At 46.1% G+C, this 26829-nt stretch overlaps 1 protein-coding gene across 1 annotated transcript; it reads right to left on the bottom strand.

The window, feature by feature from the left end:
* Nucleotides 1-714: 714 nt before the first annotated feature.
* LOC121835365 (zinc finger protein 239-like) lies at nt 715-25411 on the bottom strand. Its single transcript, XM_042289510.1, has 3 exons — nt 25214-25411; nt 10949-11052; nt 715-3628 (listed from the first exon to the last, which is right to left on the bottom strand). Exons 2-3 carry the CDS (start codon nt 10974-10976, stop codon nt 2844-2846), a joined length of 813 nt encoding a protein of 270 aa, XP_042145444.1. The 5' UTR covers nt 10977-11052; nt 25214-25411; the 3' UTR covers nt 715-2843.
* Between the last annotated feature and the right edge of the window lie 1418 nt (nt 25412-26829).

The raw sequence follows: 26829 nt of genomic DNA, 5'->3' as shown, positions 1-26829 counted from the left end.
TCAGTGTTTGTGTGGAGCTTGTTTCCTTTCATAAGCCGCGTTTACATGAATGAGACTTAGTCGCATCCAATCTTTTTTCAATGCAGTCATGTAAACGGCATTATGCGCAAAGGAAATGCATCGCATTCAAGTCGCTAGACAAAGGTGGACCAAGATGGCGAGTGCGCATTCATTCAGCCCGTGTAAACGGAGGTTGCATCGCATTTTGGAACGGGGAGGATTATGGGAAGGCGCTCGCTGCGGGAGCGAGTGAACAACTGAGAACATGGCGGCGGCACGATGAGCGGTCCCGTATGGTCGCCTGCAATTTTTTCCCGAGAACAAACGCGAGCTTTTATTGCCTTCATAAGTAAGCGGAATATAGGAAAGCTGCTCGGTGAGGGCGGGCTCCGTCCAAGCCGTGCAAAGTAGGACTTGCACGTCCGAAGGGGTCCCAAAGGCATCGGCGCAAGCACGAACGACACCGAGAGCTTTGAGCACTGTAGAGCACTGCATGGTAGTGCAGAACGAGCAGCTCCTACCTCGGTGCCGTTCCTGGCTGCGCAGAAGCCTTTCGGACTCGGGGTCCGGTTGGTCCGGCCGCGATTGGTGAGGTCTGGCGCAGCGAAGCGCGGAGGCTTCCTCAAAGCGTGCGCACACACGTCGCCTCTGGTCCAGAGTGACCCGGCGGCCCGGCCTGGAGCCCTAAACGCTTGGGTTTTGATGTTTTTTCCGTTTCGTAAATTCTTCCACAGCACCGAAGAGAGCGGGCACGATTTTTACGTTCACTGAACGCGTCGAAAGGCCTCCAAATGCGACGCACCGTAAAACGTGGTGCGGCTGGTGCCGGAAGTGCACAACTTCGAGCTTTGACACGGCGTGACGCCACCTTCGTGTAGGGCAGGGGTTCTCAAACATTTTGGCATCGCAAAACTCCAGGAAGCCTCAAAAACTGCCGCAGAACCCCCTTCCCCCTCCATATTTGCCGACCGAGAAGCAACAGACGCACAATTGCAGGCAATTTTGCTTGTGTTGCTTCCCACATATCCCCATCATATCAATCACAATGTCAGTACAAAGTGAGATGAAGGTGCTTTGCATGGTCCTGCCGGGCAGTCTGCGGCATGGGGGGGGGGATAGCAATTTGGGTGTTCGCGGAACCCATGAGACCACCTCGTGGAACCCGTGTTCCCCGGAACCCAGTTTGGGAACCCCTGGTGTAGGGGTCGGTGCGCATTCATGTAAACATTACTGCATCGGCTTCGTTCAAAGAATGAGTGGAGTCGATGCGCTGAAGTCGTTTTCATGTAAACGAGGCTATAGTCTCACGCGCTGACGCGACACTCGCATCCAATCAGCGCCCGTGTTGACCTCTCGGACGTGACGTCTTGTCACGTGACGCGCAGGCTTGAAAGCTGTTTAGGTAATGTTGGCAGCTCCCAGCTGAGCAGGGAGGGCCGCCATTTTCATTCACTCGGCCGGTGGAATGCAATGCATGGGATCGGCAGTTATTTACTTTTATATCGCTGGCTCTGGCAAGAAAATGATATGCTGGTAATCCTCGATGGGTTAAAAGGCTAAGAAATTAAGTTTTTTTAACACAACTAGCTACAAACTTTTATTCGGGTGAAAAAGAAGTCAGCCTGTAGCAGACGGAGCACGGCCTCAACAGTGCTCTGCGCCAACAGCGTTGCGTCAAAATGGCGGTCCGTCCCTGCTCCCTTCTTTCTCTCTTGCCTTTTTGGCGCTCTCCTCCCTTTCCTTCACTTTTCTTTTCTCCCGCACCTTCGTCGTTACATCCACTGGCCAGACTCTCCCAATATACGGTCCTGATCACTCAAGTACTTTACAGCCACAAGAAATGTCTCGCTTGGTGAGCCTGATTGGACGTGCAACTGTTGCGGCGTGCTAAACGAGTTTTGACAGGAGCTTCTTGACACAGCCCCAGAGGAGTACCAGAACCTGCATCGCACCAGCCGGAAGTTTCTGAAGTTTCTTTCACGCGTGGAATCAAGAATCGTGCGACAAAACGAACCAGTGAACAGACAAAACAACGATGCGTCACTTTTGTTTGACCGTCCAAAACAAAAATACCTAGAAAACATTACACCGTTTCCAGAATAAACGCTTTTCAAGTCAATCTCCTGCCTAAAATCTGCGAGTGAAAAGGAGCTCAACTTTATCAGTCCGCGCGTCCGCGGACGAGGCGCTGATCGTAGGAATCAATGGTGTGACGGTCACGTGGTACACGATCCGCGGACAAAAATAGCGATTTGGTTCGTCGTGCGACGCATGGTAACAGAGATCCCAGTGCAGAAATGGAAGGCGAAGATACTTTGAGCATTTTAACGTCAGTTCCACGTTCACTGCACCATTCATCAATGCAGTCATGAAAAGGCATCTCAAGCTATATTAAAAATTGGTAAAATGTCACTTTATTGCAAAACCTGCTGAGGAGAGGGGGTGTTTAAAGTGCTGTGATGCATACACGCTAAGCTAACTGCTAAATTGAGATAATAGCATGGTACAGGACGTCAAAATATAAACCTCTAAAAAGATGACTCTAAGTCCACACACACTTCAGTAGCAAAACCTGCAACAGCTGATAGAAACTAGTCTGAAAGTTGAAACTGCCAGCCTTTTTCTTTCTATAGCAAAACAGTAAAACCAAGTTCTAGTCACATGTTTTTTTTGCAAGGTTACATCTACATAGATAGGAGTAAGTAATAAAACACTAAGGCATTTTTACAAACTCATTAAACCACACTTCAAAGGAGCACATCTCGAGCAAGTGGAAAGGAACTTGAACCAAGAGCAAAAGTATTACCCAGCTTGCACTTTAGGTTTTTCACTTGTGTGCTCGATCATTGCAGGTCATCTGGTAATTCCACACAAAGGCTTGGGAACACAGCTTGTACTTCAGGTTTCTCACAATCATGTGTTCGTTTATGGCGTAGCAAATTGCTATTGTCAACAAAAGCTCGGAGGCACTCCTTGCACTTGTAAGGTTTTTCACCACTGTGTGTTCGACTATGGTATGTCAGATGGCAATTCTGAGAGAAGGCTTTGGGACACAGCTTGCACTTATAAGGTTTTTCACCAGTGTGTGTTCGATTATGGACCCTCAAAAAGGAATTCCGAGCGAAGGCTCGGGGGCACAGCTTGCACTTGAAAGGTTTCTCCCCAGTGTGTGTCCGATTATGGCTTACCAGATTACCATTCCGAGCAAAGGCTTGGGGGCACAGCTTGCACTTGTAAGGTTTTTCCCCCTTGTGTGTTTGATTATGGCTTACCAGATCACAATACAGAGTAAAGGCTTGCGGACACAGCTTGCACTTGTATGGCTTTTTAGCTATGCCTATTGGAATGAGGTCAATCGGATTGTTTTTCTGAGCAAAGGCATGAGGATACAGGTTGCACTCTAACAACTTATCACCTGTGTGCTGAGTGTTACTATGCACTTTGGGCCTGGAGTCAGAGGACATGGGAGGATGCTGGCAGTTGAATTCTTCATCATCGTGGGTAACCAGGTGGCTCACGATTGCATGCTGATCTTTGGTGATATAGGTGCAGAAACAGCATATAAACCAGATGTCCTCAGTGGCTTTCAGTGGGCAGCAGGACTCTCCCAATGGTGCTGCTCCATCACCTAAAGAAAAAAAGGAAGGCCTTGTCTCAAATTGGGCACACAAGGAAAGCCCTGCCAAGTTAGCAACTGGGATTAAAAATTGGTAGTCACGGTTGGAGTAAAGCTTCAGCTGAGCAGGTAATATCTCACTGCCCTTTTTATTTTGATTCACGAAAATGCTCCTAATAATTATTTTGCTGGTCGGTGATGCTGTGCCTCCTTTAGTGCATTGGGCTTTGTGGCCACGCAGAATTGAGGGAAAGCGTGCCACCAGCTAGCGGTAGTAATTACTCGTGGGTTTTGATTTCAGATTTCATCAATTTTGGCACAGGTTTGCTGACTCCTGTTTTCCTCTGACAATGCCTTTCAATATGCCATAATTTTCTCGTGGTGATCTGTGCTACACCTAAAGGTATGTTTGTTTTGTTAGTTTTTTTTTAGTTCTGACTGTGGAAGAACACAAGGAAGATGAGAGGCTAGTGAGGAGCACACACTTGTGGGCTCAGAGCATATAGATGCAGGGGACACGGAGCAGTCCTAGCCTTTCTTTAAACGCCGATTACAATCATTTTACACATGACAAGTTTTCAGGTATCTTTGTAAACTCTACGGTTCCCATAACAGGGGCAAGGACTGTGCGCTGGAACATGTGTTCCCTTGCTTTCAGACAGACCACACCAATGCACACCTTTAAAAAGTGCACTCCGACGTCTTTATCCAATTTTCCTCAAATTTGTGTAAACTCACCAACAGACAGCTGAACTCGTAACCAAAATAGTAAGCCAAAATAATATATTTTTCCATGTTTGTTCCTTTTTAAAATTTAGGTCCTCAGCTTTTTCTTTGAGACTGAACGTATTATCCGACAACAATCAAATTTTATTGCCAGTGGCACAAAAGGGTTCACTCTTCGGCTAGTAGAATTGGTTCCCCGTGATTACAAGAAGTTTAAAGGTATCAAATGAATGCGTAGGAAGCTTGCTCCAGAGCTCGGGCAGCAGAACAAAACAAATGTGCAGCGTACTCATTTTTTTTAAGATTGCCTGCTTGACCTGCAAGCCCAGTGATGTCATGGCATTGGAAAGTGAGTGTTTATTTGAATATTGGTCTCGGCATGGCCTTCATTTTCCGATTTCACAGTAACTATTCTGCACTCAGAGATGAGAGAGTAGATGCTTTGGCCCAATATTTTTTGATTGAATGTTGAACAGCTGCTGCACCTTTCCCCATGCCTTTCACTACTGTTACACCATGCTTAAACAGATATTCAGCTCAACTTGTCAAGCTTTTTCCCAAGCTTCTTATTGCCCACTTATGACCTCTGTTAAATTTAATCTAGCTATATTTATAGACTGTGGCTTCAGACAGTCCAATACCTACATTGGGATGGCAAGCAAATGACAGATTTGACACACCTAAACGAGGGGGAATGATAAATCTTCTTGCTATATGAAAATATTTTCTCAGTTCCTGAATTAAAACAAAACAAGCACAAATAATGAACACAGTTTGTTCGAACGTCGCTGCCTAACATATACCCTCGCATAATAGCTGCAGTTGAATTTTGAAGATTTTACTGCAATGTGATTATCAACAATCACGGTTTCTTTTTCATCACACCAGACGCGCGCATGCATTGTACCTCTTTGAAGGTATGTTCTTCGCCTAAATGCTCGGCTGCGCTGCGGCGAAGCGAGCCGCGAGGTCGCGGTGTCAGCCTTTGTGGGTATTGCTACTCCGCAGAGCATTGGCGCTTGAGGAGAAGTGCACTCAAGGGGGCTAACCCGCCGTGATCAAAACTTTGAAAAATATGAATATTGCAGTTAATTTTGAACAAATATCAAATAGAGTATTATTTGAAACTAGCTCTACTCCTTGCACATAGTACTTAGGCATCCGAAAATACAACAACAGCGCCTTCTTCATTTTCAGTGGCATCGCCAAGAATGCCGTGTGCCACTCTTTCAGTTTCCTTTTCCAGAACAGCTCCCTTTTGGCGCAGACATGGCACTAATTGGGCACAAATATAGCCTTTGAAGCAGCATGTAGCAGGTTGCTCATTCTGGCACATTTCGGCGCAAATGGCACAGCAATTCCACCACTGCAGGAGGCGCCCGATTAAAAAATGAACACAGAGTTCACACTTTCTGAAACTAATCTGTCGTGAAGTTGGTAAAGCACTAAACACTAGGCATGGGTGAATAGAGGATTTTAGGTTTGAATCGAATTCGAAGCGAATAGTGATTTTGGCCGAATAATTTTGAATCAAATAGTTCGAATAGTACAAGCAACAAATACCACAAGATATGTTTAAACTGTAGTTTTATATTTGCCCTTATTTGGTATTAGAAGTACTGTAATTGTTAATTTCAAGTGTATTGAGTTCAGGAGCACGGAATGGTCAAAACGGTCGGAAGCTTGCACTACCTGGTCGGAAATCCAAGCCAGAGTAAGTCAAACCCGTTTATATCGAACTCGCAAGAAAACACCTACCAGTTCGATACAGCGGGTTATTAGATATAAAAGTTTTAATGAATTTGACTCTCAAAAATTCACTTTCTGCTGAAATATTACACAATGAAGTAGTCTTGCATCTTCTGCTGCTTTTTCTTCATTGCATCCGCGATAACGATATATTTCTACGCTATCGACGGACTCCAAAAATGCCGAGGCCGCAACCTTCTATATTCGCGCATTAGCGCCGAACTATGCCGAGAGCACGGAGCACCTTCTCCTGCAGAGCGCGGTTTTGCTCTGCAAGTTGGCTTTCGCCTACAACAGGGTGGTGGCGTTGGGGGAAGCCAGCTAACAGAACAAGCTGGCTTCTTTTGTTGTTTCTCTTTCCGGGCAACCGCGTCAACCGCCTCGAAGAAAAAAAATATATTCTCTTTTGTGGATGGAGTGGGGAGAGGTACCACGGAGCACCTTCTCTCCGCTATATTTTCTTTTCTTCCCTGTGGTCAACGCGGCCGCCCAGAAAAAAAAGCCAGCCCGCTCTGCAAGCTGGCTTTCCCCCAATGCGGCCACTCGTTGGGGGAGGCCGCTATCCCGTTGGGGGAAAGCCAGCTTGCAGAGCAGAACGGCGCGTTGGCAGTTCGATATATCGGTAACGGCTGCTATTTTTGATCGATGCAACCATTGTTTTTGCTGTATATTATCACTGTAACATTAATGTGCAAAAACATTTCTCGATGTAAGAAATAATTCGATGTAAACGGGTTCAATATAGTCGGGGTTGACTGTATTTAGGAAGGAAGAATATTCCTATATTGTCAAATGATTCGATATTGTCGAATAATTCGATATTGTCGAATACTTATATTCGATTCGAAGCGAATGCCGAATAGAACAGAAGTCGAATAATTCGATATTGTTGAATAATTCGATATTGTTGAATAATTCGATATTGTTGAATAATTCAATATTGTCGAATACTTAAATTCGATTCGAAGCGAATGCCGAATAGAACAGAATTCGATTGGCTATTCGTAATAACCGAATATTCGCCCATCCCTACTAAACACGTTATCAAAGTTTTCATAATACTGGATGCGTGTGAAAATTTTGAGAAGGCAATTTCCAAGGCAATGGCGTTTGAAGCAGACAAGTGTTTTTTACGCAGCGGAGATGGACTTTTTGAGTTGCCCGGAGCAGGTCACGTGAACGGTGCAACGTTTTTCTCGCGCATTTTCCATACAGCGCGAGAGATCGTAGATGCACGTCGTTTGTATATTTTTATAGTTGCTTCCGAGCAATGGTCCTCCACTGCGCAGCATCGTCTGCTGCATAATGCCACTCAGGCAATTTTTTTCTTTTTTTAAATCACGTTCTTAAAGGAGCGATGCAACAATTTTTGTACTTTGCGCAAATACCGCTTAAAACGGATCCCTAATGTTAATGACCTATGAAACACGCGTTCGTTTTTCACCCCACGCAATAGAGGTCCCAGAAAAAAATTAAAGAAAAACGAGCAGCGTTCACTCCCTCAACTCGCAGCCAGAACAAGCGGCCACGTGATCTGGAGCCGATTATATGCCGCCAGTGTTGATCATAGCCACGCGCTGGGGTTGGCAAAGCGCAGGACACGCGCTGAGTTCCAGACATTGTTTTGGCTCGGCTGTTGTCGTCGTTGGAGCGATTGGACACGGGTCACTACCCGAATGCTTCTCGAGCTAGCAATTATCACGAGCCCAAGTCGAGTGCCCACGCAATGCTCAGGTCCAATCTATGAACCGCATTCAAATATCGTCACTTGGGTGTACTGCGATCCCCACGTTACATCATCAAATTTTGCAAAGGAGAGATTAAATGAAAATGATCGCTTTTGTCCTTGAAATTACACCACAACAAAGGAGTTTCTTGGCCAGTGGCGTTGCGTGTGAGTATTCTTGAGTCCCAGGTGTGCCAGTAAGCTCGTGTCAAGTGAAAAACATTCCAATTGAATATCGTTGCACTGCTCCTTTAAAGGGGCAGTGCAACGATTTTAATGTTGAAAGAATTGCCAGTTTGCATTTTTTATATTGTTTATACAAGCCCAAGTGACCAAAAACGTGTCACCTTTACCGAAAAAACGGCTATTCTGCTGCGTAATCGCAAGGCAAAGAGGAATTATTTGCCGATCTGCAGCCACCGGTGGCGGCTACGGGAACTAAAATGACGGTGTCTCTGGGGGATACGCGGAAGTCAACAAACCCTGTCCCCCTCCGCTGCTACACTCGCCGTCAGCCCCGTGGCGAACCGTCCTTTGTGTTTATCGCTAGCCGCGACCTTCGACGAGGCTAATCCTTTGAAAGTCGACAATCGCGGAGGAAGCGGCTGGGGTCTCTGAAGAGAAGGCCCAAGGGGTGACCACGTGAACCCCCAGAGACGTCACTCGAAAGTCGGCGTGGAGAGTTGGGAGGCACTTCGACCTTCGATTTTGTTAAATTTTTTTAAATAAGAACTAGCGGTCGCAAGAAAATGCGACTTTCGGTTTTTCGTTCCATAGGTGACGCAGATTAATTTCCGCAGTTAATTGGACAAAGTCTGAAAATTGTTGCACTGCCCCTTTAAAGGGGCACTCAAGTGGTTTTTGGGGAAGCTACTTTTTGGTGCGATGGCGTTAAGGAAGTGTCAGTAAATGAGTATCTTCAGTTTTAGGAAGCAGAACTGCCTATTAATCACGCAGGAATAAAATATGTGCGGACTCTTTTCCGTTCCTGCGCCGACCAATGAAATGATTGTATGTTTGAAAATTTTGGCGGCCTTTGTAAAGTTTCGCTAAAGAAACAAATTTCAGTTCATTTAGATATGTTGTCCATGATAATTTCACAAGACGTAAAATAGTTCTAGTTTAGAATACGCGATACTACAATCATCGTTTCACAAACAAGGGACTACGTTTTCGCCTTGCCTTCCTCCGCGGGGGGTGAATTTCCCGTTCCCTCGGGATGCGCGGAAGCGCACGTATCATGAGCTCCTTCCCCCCACCGACGCCATTCAAACATGGCGTCGCTGGTGATTGTCGACGTGGACAGCGTGGTGAAAGTTCATCGTTCCACATAAAAGCGCTATCCTTGACTGAATTTTCGTCGTGTGTCGCTATGATAACCCAGCACATACTAGAAGGGAAGATCCACCTACTCGTGCGACGATGTCGTTGCGGCACTCTCAAGACAGCAGAAACGCCCGTGCCGTCGTATTTGTTTACTTCGACTACAGAGGTGCTTTCTAAGCATTTGTGCCCTCGAACATCGCCTGGATTTCTTATTTGGTGCATTTCATGCGTGTGCTCAAGTTCAAGGTATTATTGGTGCGTACCGTATAAAAGTAGCGAATTTTCACGCGTTTTCATCACCGGAGAAAAGTGATTAGTGTCAGCAATCCTGAACGCTCGCAACGTCTATCTGATCACAAAATCATATTTCTACGTTGCTATATCGCTGCTAAGATTACATCGTCTTTTATAATCGTAGAAAAGGCGTGCGGCGATATTTGTACTACTGGCAAAGTCGTGTATTAGAGTCGTGATCGTCCAAGATGCCATGTTCTGCAGCGTTTTCTTTTTTTTTCATCCACTGTACCCTGCAAGCCTATAATGAAAAAAAAAAAGATAATAAAGCTTTAGTCTAGAAAACTGTCTGTCTATATTCTGTTATGGCATTGAGTGTAAGTGCGTCCCCTTTTTAAAGGCGCCGGTGAAACAGCTGACGGCGGTGTAGAAGCGGTCGCCGTTCCGACGACCCGCTGCGCTTGTTGCAGTGGCTGCAAGTGTGTGTACGCGCGGCGCAGAGCGGTCGTTCTGGTCGCCCCGGTTGCAACGAACGCAATCGTAGGTAACGCGCTCGTTGCAAATGTCTGAACCAGCCTTCCTTGTTCTCCCGAGGCGAAAGTCAATGTGGCGACATCGTTTGACATCACATACTAGAGGTAACGCTGCGATGCCAAACGTCTGTTTGGTTACGGCTTGCCCCAACCGCAAATCGAAGAACGCCCGAAAAGGTCTGCATTTCGTCTGCCTCGGAACCCGAACACGACACCGAAACGCTGCTATCGTGCACATTGTACGTCGGAGTGGCGTCATAGGAAATCATCCCCAGGTCGGCTGTCCGCCGAAGAATGTCAAACTCTAACGGCATCAGGTCCTCGAGCGTAGAGAACTCCGCCATGATCGAAGCTCGAATGACAAAGAGTTCGACCCACGTTCGGCCGGTGCGGCTACCTCGAAATCACTGCGCGACGGAACGTCGTCCAACGCCATTGGCCCGAGATCGTTTTGATATGCGAGCGATGACCAATGAGAGTGGTTTCCTTTTCGGATGGATCCAAGGTTTGGCGGCCTTCAATTACATTTTTATTAAAGAAATAATCACCGTGTGACTATATTTTTTTGGTTTTTAGGGATACTTAGGGCGTCTAGATTCAGTTGTCATCATCAAAACACGAACTCAAAAACCACTTGAGTGCCCCTTTAAGTAGTACACCACTTAGCACAAATTATTGTGAAATGTTCTTTTATCATGTTAAAAATTATTGCAATTTTGTACATTCCCAAAATATTGAAGAAAAAATTATTTTCTTGAGTTCCCCATGCATTTGTAACTGGAATTGGAACCTCCGGGTGTTTGCCGCTAGTCGCCGAGAGATGACATTCTAGATTGCGCTACTCTGCTCCAAACGAGCTATATAGTGCTCTAGGTGCACAGAGTTTAAGAGCCACCTGGCGAGAGGCACACAGACTAAACTTGGAGCAGGCTCCCCGTATGGAGAGCTCATTGACGTGGTCCCAGGTATAGAGAGGGTCGTGGCCTAGATATCGACACCATTTTTTGTTTATAAAACAAGTTGAAAGGAACGACTTACTATGACACGAGGATGGCATCAGCTCCATATGAATAGCTGCCAGCAGTCAGGTTCGTAAAGAGTCTCGTAAGATCATGAAGGACTCAGGGGATCACTTGAGGTGCCTGCAATAAACAAAAAGAGGAATGAGAGTAATTAAGAAGAAAGCCAGCACAGCCTCCAAACTGATAAAGCTAACCAAAGAGCTATGAGGACCACACACATGAAACACACCCAAAATTTTGCCATTTCAAGATTAGAGTGACGGATGTTAGAGGAAACAGAATGCCTGTGTTTAGTAATGGGCGATAGCTTGTGCCACCCGGCTTAAAGGGGCATCAACACCCCCAAATGCATTTCTTTTAATTTACCAAACAATTGGACATGATACTTAGACATCACCCTGAAAATTTTAGGCCTGGAATTAGGTTATTTGCAGAGAAAAAAATATTTTCAGAAAGGCGAGCGTGAAGTTCCCGCGCCCTCAGTGACATCAAGGCTAGTTTGGAGCATATTCTTCTCCGTTGCCCTTTAATTGGACATGTCGTTCGTCTTTCCCTCTTTTCTCCTCATCAATCAGGTACTCGCTCTTGAATTTCGCTGTGCACCGGCAACACGTGCATAAGCAGACGGTGTGCCAGTCACAAGCTTTGATATATTCTTGGTCTACCGATTCTGCCTAGGCTTTCCATAACACTTTCAAAAGCGGTGCAGTTGAAGACAAGGTGTAGCAGAGTTTGAGGAACGACGTGAGGGGCAATTTCGTGTTGGTGCTGCGTCAAGCACTGGCACATTAGAAAGTGCGCCTCTACACACGGTCCTTATCATTTCGTCGAAACTCGTTTCGTGGAATTACGTTCCGTGGACAACTCTTCATGGACACATGTTTCTTTGACCCGATGGTTTCATTGACACTCTGATGTGAATTGCACGCTGTAGGGACATTTCGTCCCGTCTGTGTCACTGGGGTGCGCACCAACCGACCCCTCTGCCTGCGTTCACGCCGCTGCACGACGACAGTCTCACTGGGGTGCGCACCAACCAACCCCTCTGCCTGCGTTCACGCTGCTGCACGGCGACAGTCTGCGACGGCTCATTACAAAAATGTTAATCCACCCGACCGGCCCATATAGGCCGCTTCGCGGCGACAGCCTCATGCAGCTTATCAGAGAACAAGGCTAATCTGAGCTGTCGATGAATTGATTTGTCGATGAAACGTCATTTGATGAACTGATTGCCACCGCTTTACACAGGCTTCCAAAGAATGAAGCAGAGAAGAAGGAATGGTCGGGGGAGATACCGGCAGGACAACTGCTTGGTGCATGGAACGCCACCTTACCAGTTCGTGTTGTCGAAGGGCTACAAGTCTAAAGCAGGAGAAAGTACCAACGACTCGGCGACATCCTCCTCGGGATCTTCCTCTGCGAATGTTCCAACTAAAACCTTCTTAAAATCTGAAAGGTTGTCTGGCACCGAAAAAGACCTGTCCTTACAAGTCGTTGCCAACATCGCACTCGCTTGCGGCACAACCATCGGGCATCGTTATTTTGAGAGATCAAAGCAAAAAAAAGAGGCAGCATCTCCAAGTGATGAATGATGTTGATTGGGGCGAAGCTCTGGTGGTGCTGATGACGCTGATTTTTTTGTTCATAGGTAGTGCTGATGGTGCTGATTTTTTTTTTTTTTATTGCTCATAGGTAGCGCTAAGTTCCGGGTTGCGTTTCGACTTCATTATTACTGTTTTATGGTCGGTGAAATGCAAAGCCAGTAATTCTTCTAGCGGATCAGCCTGGATCCGCTAGAAGCCGTGGGAACGCATCTCCACCGCTTAAGCAGGGGTGGAACTCATGAAATGTACTTGGGAGCAGCCACGGGAGCAGCCACGGGAGCAGCTGAAACAGCTGTTTTGGAGCAGGTTGGGAGCAGCTAAAACTACATTTTGGAGCATGCTAGGAGCAGCTCAGATCAACTTTCATTGCACCTCAGCTTGTGTCTTAGACAAGCACAGGAGCAATTTCAATTGTGCTTAGCAGCACAGATGAACATGAGTGGTTAGGGATCTAGGTAGATTGGATAACAGCGTAACTGATGCGAAAACTTGAAACTTTGTGAGCCATAATGAGAACCAAAAAGCAAGTACCACATGTTTCTGGAGATAGTGTCCTTGATAATTTTTGAGTGGCTTTCAGCTGCTCAAAATACAAACCAGCACTGCTTATCGCACAACCCACACGTGCTCGACATAGTAATTATATGTGCGAACCTCGTGACGTGCGTAAGCAATGGACGTGCAGTTGCGCAGAGGAACAGGGCAACAAATTTCGAGTTTATCTATTGTGCAACTCAATATCGAAGCAGCAGACTACGACTAACAGAGTTATCCTATTCTAAACGGTAAGCAATAGCAAGGTTAAAGTACGCCGAGCAGATCTATCACCGCTTACGTGAGAGCTGCAGGCCGGCAAGGTTTCGGATCGGACCGCGCTTCAGTTCTATCAAATCACGATTTATCTTGCAGGAATGCGGTTCCAACTTCTAATGATGAAGTACTAAAAGGTTTGTTTGTTTTGTTTTCAACTGGGGATCCCGGGCCCCAGAGCCTTAGGCAATCTGGCGCTTAACGACTCGACCTCACCTCGGCCGACTCTCTTCAAGGGATGCTGAACCGAAATTTGGATTTCACAAAATAAGGTAGCAGGGGTGTTCAACGGGATGCTACAAACCCCAAGACACCACACTCATAAAGCGATATCTCGAACGAATGGCCATATTTTTCTAAAATAAGGATGCGATTGAGTGAGAATCGCGACGTCGCGTTTCCTGCAGAATTCTTAGGAGAAGGAAACGGCCCTGCTTCCTTCGCTCTTCGCGTCCTCGCGGAGTCAAAGCGAGGAGAGGAGGAAACGGGAATCGCGACGACACAGCCTTTTTTAGCCTTGTTCAAGCCCGCTCTTCTTCCACAAAAATACGACCATCTGTTGGAGAGATCGCTTTATGAATGATGTTGCCGAGTTTGTTGAGCCCTGCCTAGTGCTTCCACGTTGCTTTCTACAACCAAAACTTTGATTCAGCATCCCTTTCACCGCTAATGGTTGAAGAATAACAATCCAGTCGCAGGTGGTGTAGCGCTTGGAATCCGACCACCGAGTTTTTTCGAGCGCTTCCGACTCGGGATACACAGGGAGAATAAACAGAACAAAGGATTGCAAGGTCGACCAAGCTAAACGCGCTCATTGGTGCCAATCGAGTCGATAAAAACCGAAACCAACACAAAATACTATTTTTTTTTCTGGCGCGCGTTTTGCGATTTGGTGCATAATGGCGCGAGGTGTTGGCTGTGGCGCAGTTTCCGCAACATGGCGCAGGACGGCGCAGACAAATACACAGCCGTTCCACCCCTGCTTAAGTCAACGGTCCATGTCAGAAAGAGAATGTGTGGTATGGATCGTGGTTATATACGCAGTTGACCATTTGACCGCAGCGCCCTCTCGTCTATAAACGTTGAGCCAATCGTTGCAAATTTTACGCAATTATATACACATTTGATTGCAGCGTCCTCCTGTATAGACGTTCAACGGCTACATGCAACGCTGGAGTGTAGCGTAGTGGTTAAGACGTCTGCCTTGTAAGTAGGGCTCCGTGTTTTCGGACAAATCCGAAAAACTGCTAAAAACACCCGCTGGTAAAATTTTGGTCAATTTGACAACGGTCAACCGTTGTCAAAAGGGGTTTTGCTCTTGTCTCGTCGAGGTTGATTCAGGGCAACAGGTCATCGTACATTCCGGTCACGACAAAAGCCACTCTTTTGGTTTCCAGTTTGAGCCATGCAAATTGTGATTTAGAGAAAGGAAAAGGTATGTTTTTGGTAACAGTGAAAGCTATGGACTATAGAGATTGTATTAAATAGAGAAAACGGACAGTTAAAACTATCTATTACATCCTCAACCACTCCAACTCGCGCGGCCGCGGGATAGATTGATGGGATGACTACGAGCTTCCTTGCGGCTACCTCTGGCAGTTTATTGATTTTAAGGTATCGACGTTTATCGAAGCCACACTTGTGTGCGACTTTTGTCGTGGCACAAATTAAGAGTGCCAATGGCAATGGCACGAACGTCAAATTCAACTGAAGAAATTTTAATCAATACAAGCGCGTTTTATTTTTTATTTGACATACGTCTACATCCGGTTATTATTTACATATTTATTTTCAATAGGAAACACTGAAATTAAACCCCGAATTTCGGAGAATTGGCTAATAAAATCTTTGACAAAAAAAAAAAAAAAAAACTCAGAAAAACACCCTCCGATTTTGATGAAAAATAAACTCCAAAAACATGGTGCCCTACTTGTAAGCAAGCGGTCCCGAATTCGAACCCCCGTGCGGGCGTAAGTGTTTTTTTTTTTTCAAGGTGGGCCGATCCCGGAGGCAGTACGGTAAAAATATGATCAGTTAACATAAATTTGGCTCCATTACAGATCGTTTGGCAGTTTCGAGTATCTTTGTAAAAGAAGGCATAGCATCAAACACCAATATTTAGTGACAGCATGTACCTGTACGAAAGGGCAACATGTCCTCAAACTACTAAATTTGGTGAAACTCTTTAAATTTACATCAAACAGCCTGGCTGAAATACTTCTATAACAAGATGAACCGGCAGGGGGAGTGATTCATTTGCCCTTGGAAGCCCTTAAAGGGGTACTCCACTGGTTTTTTCATTGTGTCCGATTTCCTTGAAATTTTGCTAAACTAACCAACAAACATCGCCAAAATAGTATCCCAAATATTAGGTCAAAATATTGTTTTTTTTTGCAAAGTTATTGAATTTACAGTTTTGGCCCTCACCGTGTTTTTCAAGCTCGAAGTCTCTACTGGCAACAATGAAAAAGTGACGTCAGTGGAAGGCAGGGGTTCACTCTTTGGGCTGTAGATTTTGTTTTAAACTGATTCGAAGCAGTTTCATGGTGTCAAATGGATGCTTGGGAAGCTCGCTGCAGTACCCGCGCTCCAGCACGGAACAAATAATTGGCATATTCTATTTTTTTGGCAGCTCGCTCGACTGGCAAGCCAGCCTGCCACTGACGTCACGGCACTGAAAAGTGTGCGTATATTTGAATGTTGGTTTTTGCACCATTTTCATTTGCCGATTTCACAATACCTATTATGAATTTCGCGATTCTAGATAGCATACCGGAGAGAGTGAAGGCCGGGGAGTCAGAAAATCTAGTTAATTGAGGTAGTTTGAGGTGACTGGATGCCTATGACTTAGGGTGCAGGAGAAAAGGGGGGGCGGGGGGATCAAAATGCATGAGTATATTACAGTCAGCTGAATTTCAGTGAGGGGGGGGGGGGGGGGGGTAAGGAGCTGAAGCCCCATAAGCTCCCCCCCCCCCCCCCCCCCCCCCACACTCTGGCTACGTCACTGCACTATCGATGCAATTGACAGAGCGGGACCAGATATTTTATTAGCAGGCTATTTATGGAGTTCATTTCTCGTAAAATTCGGAGGGTGCTTATTTTTCGCTGAAAATTCAAGGGTTATCAATTTTGCTTCCGTCAGATTCCTAATTTTCTGAAATTCAAAATTCATTTTCCTGTGTTCTAAAATTAAAAAAAAAAAGGAAAAAAGAAAGGTCCAGGTGTTATGACCTGTTCCCTAAAAGGGACACTGACAGGGCATTTATGCTCCACAAGGCTCTTATTAGTACATGACTTAAGGCCCGTTCACACAGTTGCGTTCGGAGCGACCACTACGCTTACGAACGAACGCAACCGGTTGGAACGACGAGTTACCATACCAACGAAGCACCAAACGGTTGTTTCGTTCGTGTTCGTTCGCAACGCAAGGAGTTGAGCCGGGCTGAACTTTTTCGTTACGTTCGGGAACGACGAGAGCGACAGACCAATCACAGGTCGAGGAGAGCTCGGTCGCGCGCGTTGCATGCTGGTCTTGCCAGGCTCCTTCTATCTGCAAACATGGCGTCGGTGGTGATCATCGCTGTGGACGGCGTGGTGAAAGCTCATCGTTCCACGTAAGAGCGCTATCCTTGAATGTGAATTTTCGTCGTGTGTCGTTATGATAGCCCAGCACGTACTAAAAGGGAAGATCCACCTACTCGTGCGGCGATGCTGTGGCGGCACTCTCAAGACAGCAGAAACGCCCGTGCCGTCATGTTTGTTTACTTCAACTACAGTGGTGCTTTCTTAGCATTTGTGTCCTCGAACATCACCCGGATTTCTTTTTTGGCGTATTCCATGCGTGTGCTCAAGTTCAAGGTATTACTGGTGCGTACCGTATAAAGGTAACGAAGTTTCACACGTTTTCATCACCCTTGAAAGGTGATTAGTGTTAGCAATCCTGAACGTTCTCAATGTCTCGCTCGCAACGTCTATCTGATCACAAAATTATATTTCTACGTTGCTATATCGCTGCTAAGATTGCATCGTCTTTCTTAATCGTAGAAAAGGCGTGTGGCGAGATTTGTGCTGTTGGCAAAGTCGTGTATTAAAAGTCGTGTTCGTGCAAGACGACGTACTGCATCTTTTTTTTTCTTTTTTTAATGCACTACCCTGCAAGCGTATCCTGAGAAATAAAAAAAAAAAATAAAGTTTGTGGTCATAGAAGACGGTCTGTCTATTTTCTGTTACGCAAGTGAGTGGCAGCACAACCCCTTCTTTCTAGAGGCACCGCTGAAACAGCTGACGGCGGAGAAGCGGTCGCCGTGCTGCCGACGCACTGCGCTTGTTGCAGGCTGCAGGACAACGGACGCAGTCATGGATAACGGGTTCGTGTCAGATGTCTGAACCAGCCTTTACACAGCTATTGTAGGCGCACAGCAGATCTTCGTGACTGTACCAGCCGAACGTAGCTCCCGGCGTTCGGAGAAATACCGTAGAGGCCAGCACCGTCGTGCATATGATTATGGGAAGAGTACCCCTACAAACGCGTGGCGTTGGTGGCGTCGTGGCGTTATGTCGTGTGGGGAGCTATGGGAGCAACGGTCATTGTCTCGTCAGTTGCGGATGCGACGGACTCGGAGAGGTGTGCTGGCTCTACGGTCACGGCGGTGACTGCAAATCGGCAGGGAGCAACGGTCACTGGCTCGTCGGTCGGATGCGCCCAACTCGCCGGAGTTCTACTGGTTGTATGGCGACGTCAGATACAAGTCGCCAGTGTCGGTCAGCTAGTTTCAGTTTGTGTGAAGAAAGTCGCGGTGGCGCGTCTGGTCATAGACGAAGAGTGAATCATGCCTGGAAAGTACTGCTCTGCGAGATGGTGCGGCAATTCTAATAAGTTCTTCACTTTGCTACAGCGAAGTCTGGTGAACGTAAGTTCTTAGTATATGTTATTATTATTCGTTTAAGGTACGAGAGATAGGCATCGTACACCAATATGCCAAAAGATGACAAGAGAACAAAAGAGCGCTATTTCTATTTAGCTCATTTTTCGGCGCACTCATTCATAAACGAAAAGCGCTTAAAAAAACAACACCTAGCCTTAACTTTACTGCACTGTGCTTTACCGTTTACACTTTTGGCATTTGGTTGAGCAAGACTAGAACTTGAGATAAGGCTGTTTTCAGCTTTTCTTCCTTCCCGTTTTTTCAAAGACATGGTTGAGAAGAATCATGTCTTAAAAAAACCATGTTTTTTTTTCAACGGCAGGAAAACAAGAAGCTTTTTTGGTTAGCAAAAAGTATCGTCCTTGTATGTAACTTTTAATTAAGTTGGCAGTTTTAACATTTGCAAACAAATGCACCGCCTAATTAACCCCTTTAAAGATTTATTTGAAAGGGTCTGGAATATTGTGCTATATAAATCGCTGTAATAATTTGTAAATTTGTGTTCATTTGCTGTACCTTCTAGTATGCAAATGATTCATTGCAATCATTTTTGTGTTACCATGTTCACCAAAAAAAATAAAACCAATGAAATGCATGTAAAAAAAAAAAAACCTGCTTCTGTTTTTTGTGCACGAAAAAAAAAAAACAATGTATATATATATATATATATATAAATAAATAAAGGGATACAAAAAAAAAAAAAGTGGAGAAAGGGAAGCGAACGGGCGCAAACCACCAGGGCCACCCGTTCGCCACAGAACACTGGCCAGGTGGCGCGAGTCAACACCCGATTCAAAGGAGCCAGCCGTATAAGTCTATCCGTCCATCCTCTGCATTCCTTCGACTACTTGCGCCCCTAGCGGCAAGCGTGGTGCATACATTAAGTTGGCCCCTACAAAACTTTCTCCTTCCGTCCACCTTCTACCGTGGCGCACCCTCTCTTCTTTACTCTCCCCTTTTTCTTCCTCCTCACTTTTTTGCTCCTCGAGCGCATTTCAATGGCCAAGGCTACAGCTGCGTGAGCCTGACTGTACGCCGCAGCCGAAACCTCCGGCTGCTTCGGTGGACCTCGCGTCGGGCAGGAAACCATCCGCCATGTTTGTAAGCGTACCTGGGTTGCTTCCTATTGGCTAGGAGCAAGAGCTGAAGCTCGTTTCTCATTGGCTGTTGATTCGTGTGGTTGCATGCGGTTGCATGTGTGTGTACACGTCGCGCACGGTCGTCGTTGAAGTCGCAGCGGTTGCATTCGTTCGTAAGCATAGTGGTCGCTCCGAACGCAACTGTGTGAACAAGCCTTTATGAGAGCCCAACTACCCAGAACACAATTTGTGGCTCGAAATTTGTTTTCTTTCCGCCTGCAAACCACCGATCGAGAACTGGCCGATTTAAGTCGTGCTCAATCTCTTCTCCATGGTCATGTGCCGTTTTTTTTATAATTTAGACACAACAACCAAAGATAATCAAGATAATCAAAGTTGTGGGTCATCGAAGGCACACACTTAATACTAAAAATAGACAAAAAATATGATGCCCATTTTTTCGGGCTTCTAAAAAGCTGCAAATGCATTGATAAAAAAAAAAAAAAAGTTGCACAGCCACATAACTATTGGTAACTTTCTCCTCCTCTATATTTCTTTTTCCTCCCCAGTCCAGTTTCTATTTCGAGCAGTTGCGTCTTTGACGCTATAGCAAAATACTGATTGGGTAGTCTTCCGACTACATAATAAATTGCCTGGTAAAAAATCAATAATTTTTGGGGGGTGCCAGTGTCCACTGAAGGAACCTTGACAAGCTAGAAGTGTCAGCAGTTTGAAATATCAAAGGAAACTGAAGTGGTATCTCCTCAGGACTGCCGACTCTGTGCCCTTAGAAAGTTTATTTGTAAAACCGCCTTTTTTTGTTGTTTGTTTTTTTCTTTTGTCGTGACCTGGAAATTTTGAGCTTTTCAGATAAATCCCAAAATTTTCCAATAAGTGTTTTTCAGATTTATTTGAAAAACATGGAACCCTATTTATCAAGCACTGCTTGATCAAGGCTGTTTCAGTGAATTCCACTTTGTCAGAGAGGGTTAATAGCCAAGTCAGTTATAGGGGGGATCGGTGGCCGAGTGGGCTAGCGCACACCAGCTCGGAGCACGTAGAGCGAAAGCTCACGCTGCAGAACTCAGGGATCCTGGGTTCAATCCCCACCCCTGCCCGTTTCGATCTGGATAAGCATCATACCGGCGTGCGGTCGTGTATCACTACTGCGTGGTGCACGTTAAAGACCCCAGACTAGCGGTTGTACTGCACTGGCTAAATTGCTCATCTACAGCTGGGAGACTCGTCGCCCCTGTGAGGCAGACCAAGTTCTAGGCTGTATAAACATACACACAACTCAATTATTATTATTATTATTCAGTTATAGTTAGGCTGTGCACTTTCCGGTTTCAACCGAAAAAACTCGCACCGAAAAACACCGGCGGTTGAATAGTTTCGCCCTGATTAGAAAGCGAAAAACATTGATCGTTGAATGTTTCTGCCAAGCAAGGACAAGCAACCAAGCAAGGACAAAATCACAGAGAGGGAGCTGAAGGAGGCAATTAAGAGAATGGGAGGGACCACAGCCACAGGTATGAACAGAGTCCCATTCAGGTTAGTGGAGGAGCTGGGGCAGGAAACAAAAAGGATCTTACAGAGGGGCTATGCGAGACGGCGGGACATCGCCACCAGTGCTGAACTGAGTGTAGATGCAAGTGATACACATAGACTTCAGGCACAAGCAAAGACACAGGGGCTCCTGGGGGAACTGCAAAATGGGTTCCAGTGGGACAAAAGCCTGAAGGAGAATATCTTCATCCTGACACAAGCAATTGAGAGGGAGGACCGGCCAGTATATCTTTGCTTCCTAGATATCAGCAAAGCATGCGACACAGTGGATCAAGAGAAATTGTGGAGGCAACTGGCAGAGCAAGGACTCGGCAAGGAGTGGATCGACCTGCTGAGGAGGGTGTATAGACCCTTTCACCCTCCGCCACAGGGGCACTGCCATCTTGGAATCACATGATGCGGCTGCCATTAGGTTGCTTCAACTTGTTGCTCCGCTCTCCCCTCCGCGCCCTGGCGGATGCGTTAAATTTGTGTTTTTCGTTGTGTTTCACCGCCTTTCTTACCTTACTCCGGAAAGTGTTGTCCGACACTTACACTTACCATGTAATGGCATTACATCATTATGTGCGCAACTTTTGCAGTTAGTTTTGTAACATGTTTTGACTATTTTTACTATCGGCATGCCGGATACGTGTTAAGCGGCTATATGGGCACATGAATCAGCATTAGTGCTCACGCAGATTGAGTACATGTATTACTCTAAAACAGCACAGGGGTTCAAAAGTCAGTAACCTATGAGGACTCAAGTTTGCTTACTAACAATGGCAGAACATTCACAATAGGAAGAGCACGGTAGGTATATATATAATCGCACATTTAGGATCTCAAGGAAGGTGACAAAATTACAAAGCAAAAATAACCATGTGTGTTTTTTCAAAGCATTGTGTATTGTATTTATACCATATCGAGAACAGTTGCTTTTGATTACGGTATATGGGAGAACTCGTGGGCAAGATAAAGCACAAACGTTTAATTTCATTTTTTTTTTATGCTAGAAATACTGGTATGCCAACGTCAGACAATTTGTTTACAATATCACTTACATCTGTTTGACGTTCATAATTGTCTTTGCAATATAAACATTTGATTGGTTTATATATTAAAATTCTAAGAAGCTGTATACACTCCGTACGGGAACTATAGGGGGCGCTTTGAAAAACGCGCGCAGCGCCGCTAGCGGAGGAGCTGGCGTTCGACTGTGAGGCGCGTTCAGCAGCCTGCGGCGCCTTTTCGCATGCCAAACTGTGGCAGCGGAAGAGCGCGCGGACGAAACTTTTGCTTTTTGAGCCGGTAAGTTGCGGGTGACGTTGCATGAGTGCTGGAGCAGAAGGGCATTTAGCTGTTTTCCACTTATATATTGAGGTTGAGTCGTTATTAGGAGTAATTTCTCTAGTTGCGACCGAAAAAGGAATTGGAGCAATTTTCCGAAAAACAAGACGGCCGCCACCATAATTGCTCTGAGTGGGAAATTTATTTTGCTCGTCGCTGTAAACCTATGACTGCTGGAACGATGATATTTGGAGGCGAGTGAGATGTTCACTAAGTTTGCGCACGAAGAGTGCCAAGTTGCTTTAAGACAGCAGGTGTGAAAGTTATGTTTCTAACGAATAAAGAAATAAAGCTGTACGGGATATCCAATATTGGACCCAAAATGTTGTGTTTAGCGGGCTGTGCAAAGTGCAGATTTGGGTAGACAGGTGCTTTGACTTGACAGTAACATGACACATCACTTATTATACAAAAACAAAAAGGTGGCATAGGGAAACCAGGTGAAAATTTGGTGTGGGCGGCGTAACTCAATGGGAACCGGTTTTGACCCTGAAAAGGCTGTCAAGAGAATACCACTGATTGTGGGAGGTGGAGACTTTACAGGTAGGAAGGGACCGGTGGACTGTACTTCCAATTGAAACAACTTCACGGAAGGTGGTTCCAAAGCCGAGAAAACAAAGCTGTCGGCCAACACACAGTTTGGCCGCCGAGGGCTTTTGCGGTCAGCTGTTGTGTAATAACCTGTTGTGCGAGGTGCTGATTTTCGGCGCACAGGTACTTTGACATGACCGTCACTTGGCACAACACTTATTATAACAAAAAGAGTTGGCATAGCGAAACCAGGTGGAAATTTAGTTTGGGCGGCGTAACTAAATGGGAACCAGTTTTGACCGTCAAAGGCTGTCACGATAATATCACTCATCGTGGGAGGTGCACACTTTACAGGTAAAAAGGGACCAGTGGACGATACTTCCAGTTCGAACAACTTTGCGATAGGTGGCTCTAAAGCCGAGAAAAAAAATTGTTGTCTACAGAACTCAGGGTGTCCGCGTTTTCACATCCAAAAGGAGGCTGATCCAGAAAGAAAGCACACCACATAAACTTCCATACTCAAACGTCGATTCTCCAGTGATTCCGAGTTTCATTGCTGTTTTCTTTAGGTTTATATTTGCCACTTTTTTTACCGTTCGAATCTTTCTTCATGAAGTACAGATTGCGCACCATACTTGCCCGGAAATATCAATGACACGTACGATGGGGACGAAACTTCTTTGGAGGGCATTCCTCCAACGAAATTGGCACTTCATACCCGCGAATGTGGGATGGCATTTCAGTTCGTCCCATCGGCGCTTACACATGTAGGCGTTACTGGTACGAAAACAAACGCAGAGCGCAAAGCGGCAGTGTAGAATATGTCAGCCGTGATGACACAGTGGCAGACATGATCGGGGGACCAAATTTCTCGCGTCGTACGGCACGGCTCCACCGTTGTCGCTGTCCCAGAAAACATCGGCGAGGTGAAAAACTGTGAAACTTTGTCCCCACGAGATACGACGCATAACTATTGAAGCACTTAATGACGCAGCACAGGCAGCACTTCATGCTGTGAACCCAGCGCAACCGCACCACTCCGACTTCAATGCGTACCAACGTACGCGGCGTGGTTTCGGTTTCGTTTTCTCCGGGGTTCTCACTGCCTACCTTCGCTACCGGCCGCGCGGCGGCGCGCCAGTCGCGTTGCACGGAGTGTATACTGTGCTTGGTCCCATGCTTTTTAAACAGGAAAAAGTTGGAAAATCGTTTTATGAGTTTACTACGTTCAGTGCGCTCACGTTCGGTGCAAATTAAAAGCCAGTCAAAAAGTCATTGCAGGGCCCCTTTAAACGTAAATATTGCCAAATGCTCAACAAAAAAAATGTTATAGAAAAAAAAGTTAGACGTTACAATCCCCTGTAACCCCGAATTAGAGCGCAGCTCTTGATGAGGAGGAGGGAAGGGTAATGAGGGGAGAAGGTGGAAATTCTCCACTACTAACAAGGGTGTGGATCGATATGTGCTCAATGCAAATCACAGAAAATGCCCATCTTTGGTGAGAGCATTGTGTGTAAATATGGCGGGGATTTAGCGGAGCAATTTTTTCCATAAATTTGGCGGCGATTTAGCGGAGCAATTTTTTCCCCCAACTTTAACGGGGAATTTTTTTCGCTAGATTTAGCGGGGAAATTTTTTTTGTTAAATTTAGCGGGGAAATTTTTTCCGCTAAACTTAGTGGGAAATTTTTTCCGTTGAATTAGCTAGCACATTTGTTCCGCTAAATTTGGTGAATTTTTTACGCTAGATTAGCGGGGAAATTTTTTCGCGAGTGACGTCATCAGTGACGATGCCGAAGACGTAATCACAATAACGTCAGTGACGATGACATCATCGTTGCCGATGACGTAATCACAATTACGTCAGTGACGATGACATCATCGTCACTGATGACGTCATCAGTGACGTCACGCGTCTCATAATGCACCGCGCGGTTACGCCGACGGCGACGCCGCTCAAGGCGGAAACGGCCACCTCGCTCTAAACAAAAAAAAAAAGAAAGAAAAAGTCAAGCCTACACTAAGCCCACACATTAAACCCACAGCCCACTTGGCCCAACCGTAAACGCAGCTTCGCGGCGGCCGACTATTCACTAAAGTCTTTCGATGAAAAGTCGGCGTTCGCTAAAACGTCATTCGACCAACCGGGCAGACTACAACTCATTTGTTTGTTTTTGGCTATAACGGCTTCAAATGATGCAGCGCACACGCATATCATCCTAGTAATCCTTTGATAGTGTTAACAACCTTTGAAACAAGAGCGAGAAAAAAACAAAAATACAAGTTAAAAATAGAGGACGGAGCAATCGGTCACCTAAAGAAACGGCCCCGATGGAGCGAGAAGTACCTCCTGAAATTTGATTCGAACTTATGACCCTATTATTACCGAATGATTCAATTTTTAGTGTGCAAGGTGTGCTGAAAACAGTACTTACCTCTTCGTTGATGTTGAAGTCGAGAAGCTTCAAGGACAGAAAGTCTCCAAGGGCCTCGTGGCTTGCGTCACCTGTCAGAAACGTTAGAAGCAGTCAACGAGGTAGAGGGGCTTAGAACGGTAAACCAGGGTTCCAGCGTTCCGGTCTGCACTCCGAAGCGATCCCCAAGCAAGCGTCCTTCTCCCCAACAGGCCGCTGCCATTTGTACGCAAATATGACTACTCGTCGTCACGTGACCAAACCAAATACGTGACGTCACAGGAAAGATGGCAGCGCCCAGGCCCAGGCGCCCACCCCAGGCTGGTATCTGGGTCGGAGCATTGGCCGGAGCTTGTCGGATGCGTTGTTCGTTGTCGTTCGTCTCAGCGAGCGGGAGCCGTCATGTGAAGCCGGTCGAAAGCGACTTCAGAGTTCAGCGTGGTCTCTCATGTAGGTATAAGGTGGAAATGCGGAGGAACGGTGTGCAGAAACAATCAGCCCTGCGTTGCTCTGACTTCGGATTGCTTCGGATATCGCTAGAATAAATTTCAGCGCGACGTTTTTGTGCTCTCGTTGACCATCAAAATATTTGAGGTCTGCAGTCAAGCGTGTGCACTGTATTAGCAACGGAAATTGCGAAAGTCGTGTTTGACTATGTGCAATCGTGTTCACGCTTCGTTCAAATGACCGAAGGCTGACTTTGGTCATTTGGAAGAACTGACTTGAAGCTGGTGGTTCCCATGCCGTGCTAGATGATGCCGTGCTCCTTCCTAAATTGTTCTGGCGTAGACGTCCACTTCCACGGGGCACAGGTGTTGCAGTTGGTATTGAATCCGCTGGTCTGCCGCACGTTTCGTCGACACAGGTTTTATCACATTTCATCGCGTGTGAATCACTGGGGTGCGTGTTACCTACCCATCCCACACGTTCACGCTGCTTTGCGGCGACAGTCTGCAGCGGCTCATTACCAGAAAAGTGGTGCCACATCCATTTAATTTTGGTTCGACCACGGCGGTCGTCAAAACACCGAAGGAGAGAACTTACTCGGACAGAACGCCGCTAAAGAAATGCAGCTTCTTTACTGGTGAGGGTAAACTCTCTTTTGTCAGTTTTGTGACAATGGCAGCCATGCTCGGCTGTCATTGTATGTTCTGTTGGAGGTGCTGGGTATACTTTACCCATAGCCCTTCACTCTGTGGGCACCCTGGCAGCTCCTCAGCCGAGTTGCTTGACAACGGGACACGGGTTGCGGTCTTTCCCCCATCTTGCACCCCAGGGGAGCCGTGAACCAATTATGAGCCCGGCAGAAAAACTGCAAGATGAGCGAGTCCCACAAGAGCGAACCCCGCAAATATACCAAAAAAAAACATAATTTTCAAGTCAGTCCTTGCTACCAGAAAGAGCTACCAGAATTCGGTCTTGTGCCAGAAAAACCGAAGCAGACTAAGCCATCAATGACAAAGCCATAGGAGAAGACTGCGTCTGCTCCCACCTTTGTTTGCAAGCCCGTTTCACTTTGCACTTCGACGCCCTTTCACGGCAAGGTGTGTGAAGACTTTGAGGACTGAATTGACCAATGTGACCGTGTCGCCCGCTACAACAGGTGGACAGACGACCAGCACCTGCAGGACCTATAC

This window comes from Ixodes scapularis, unplaced genomic scaffold (assembly GCF_016920785.2).
Source record: "Ixodes scapularis isolate PalLabHiFi unplaced genomic scaffold, ASM1692078v2 PGA_scaffold12__126_contigs__length_90152505, whole genome shotgun sequence".
NCBI classification, from domain to species: domain Eukaryota; kingdom Metazoa; phylum Arthropoda; class Arachnida; order Ixodida; family Ixodidae; genus Ixodes; species Ixodes scapularis.
This window is presented reverse-complemented; position numbering and strand designations above follow the sequence as displayed.

What these genes read in the sequence shown, in the direction of transcription:
- LOC121835365 (XM_042289510.1), bottom strand. Translation starts at nt 10,976, where the DNA reads ATGGAGCTGATGCCATCCTCGTGTCATA. An exon ending in GATGCCATCCTCGTGTCATA is followed by an intron (nt 3,629 to 10,948) that starts GTAAGTCGTTCC and finishes TTTTTTCTTTAG; the next exon opens with GTGATGGAGCAGCACCATTG.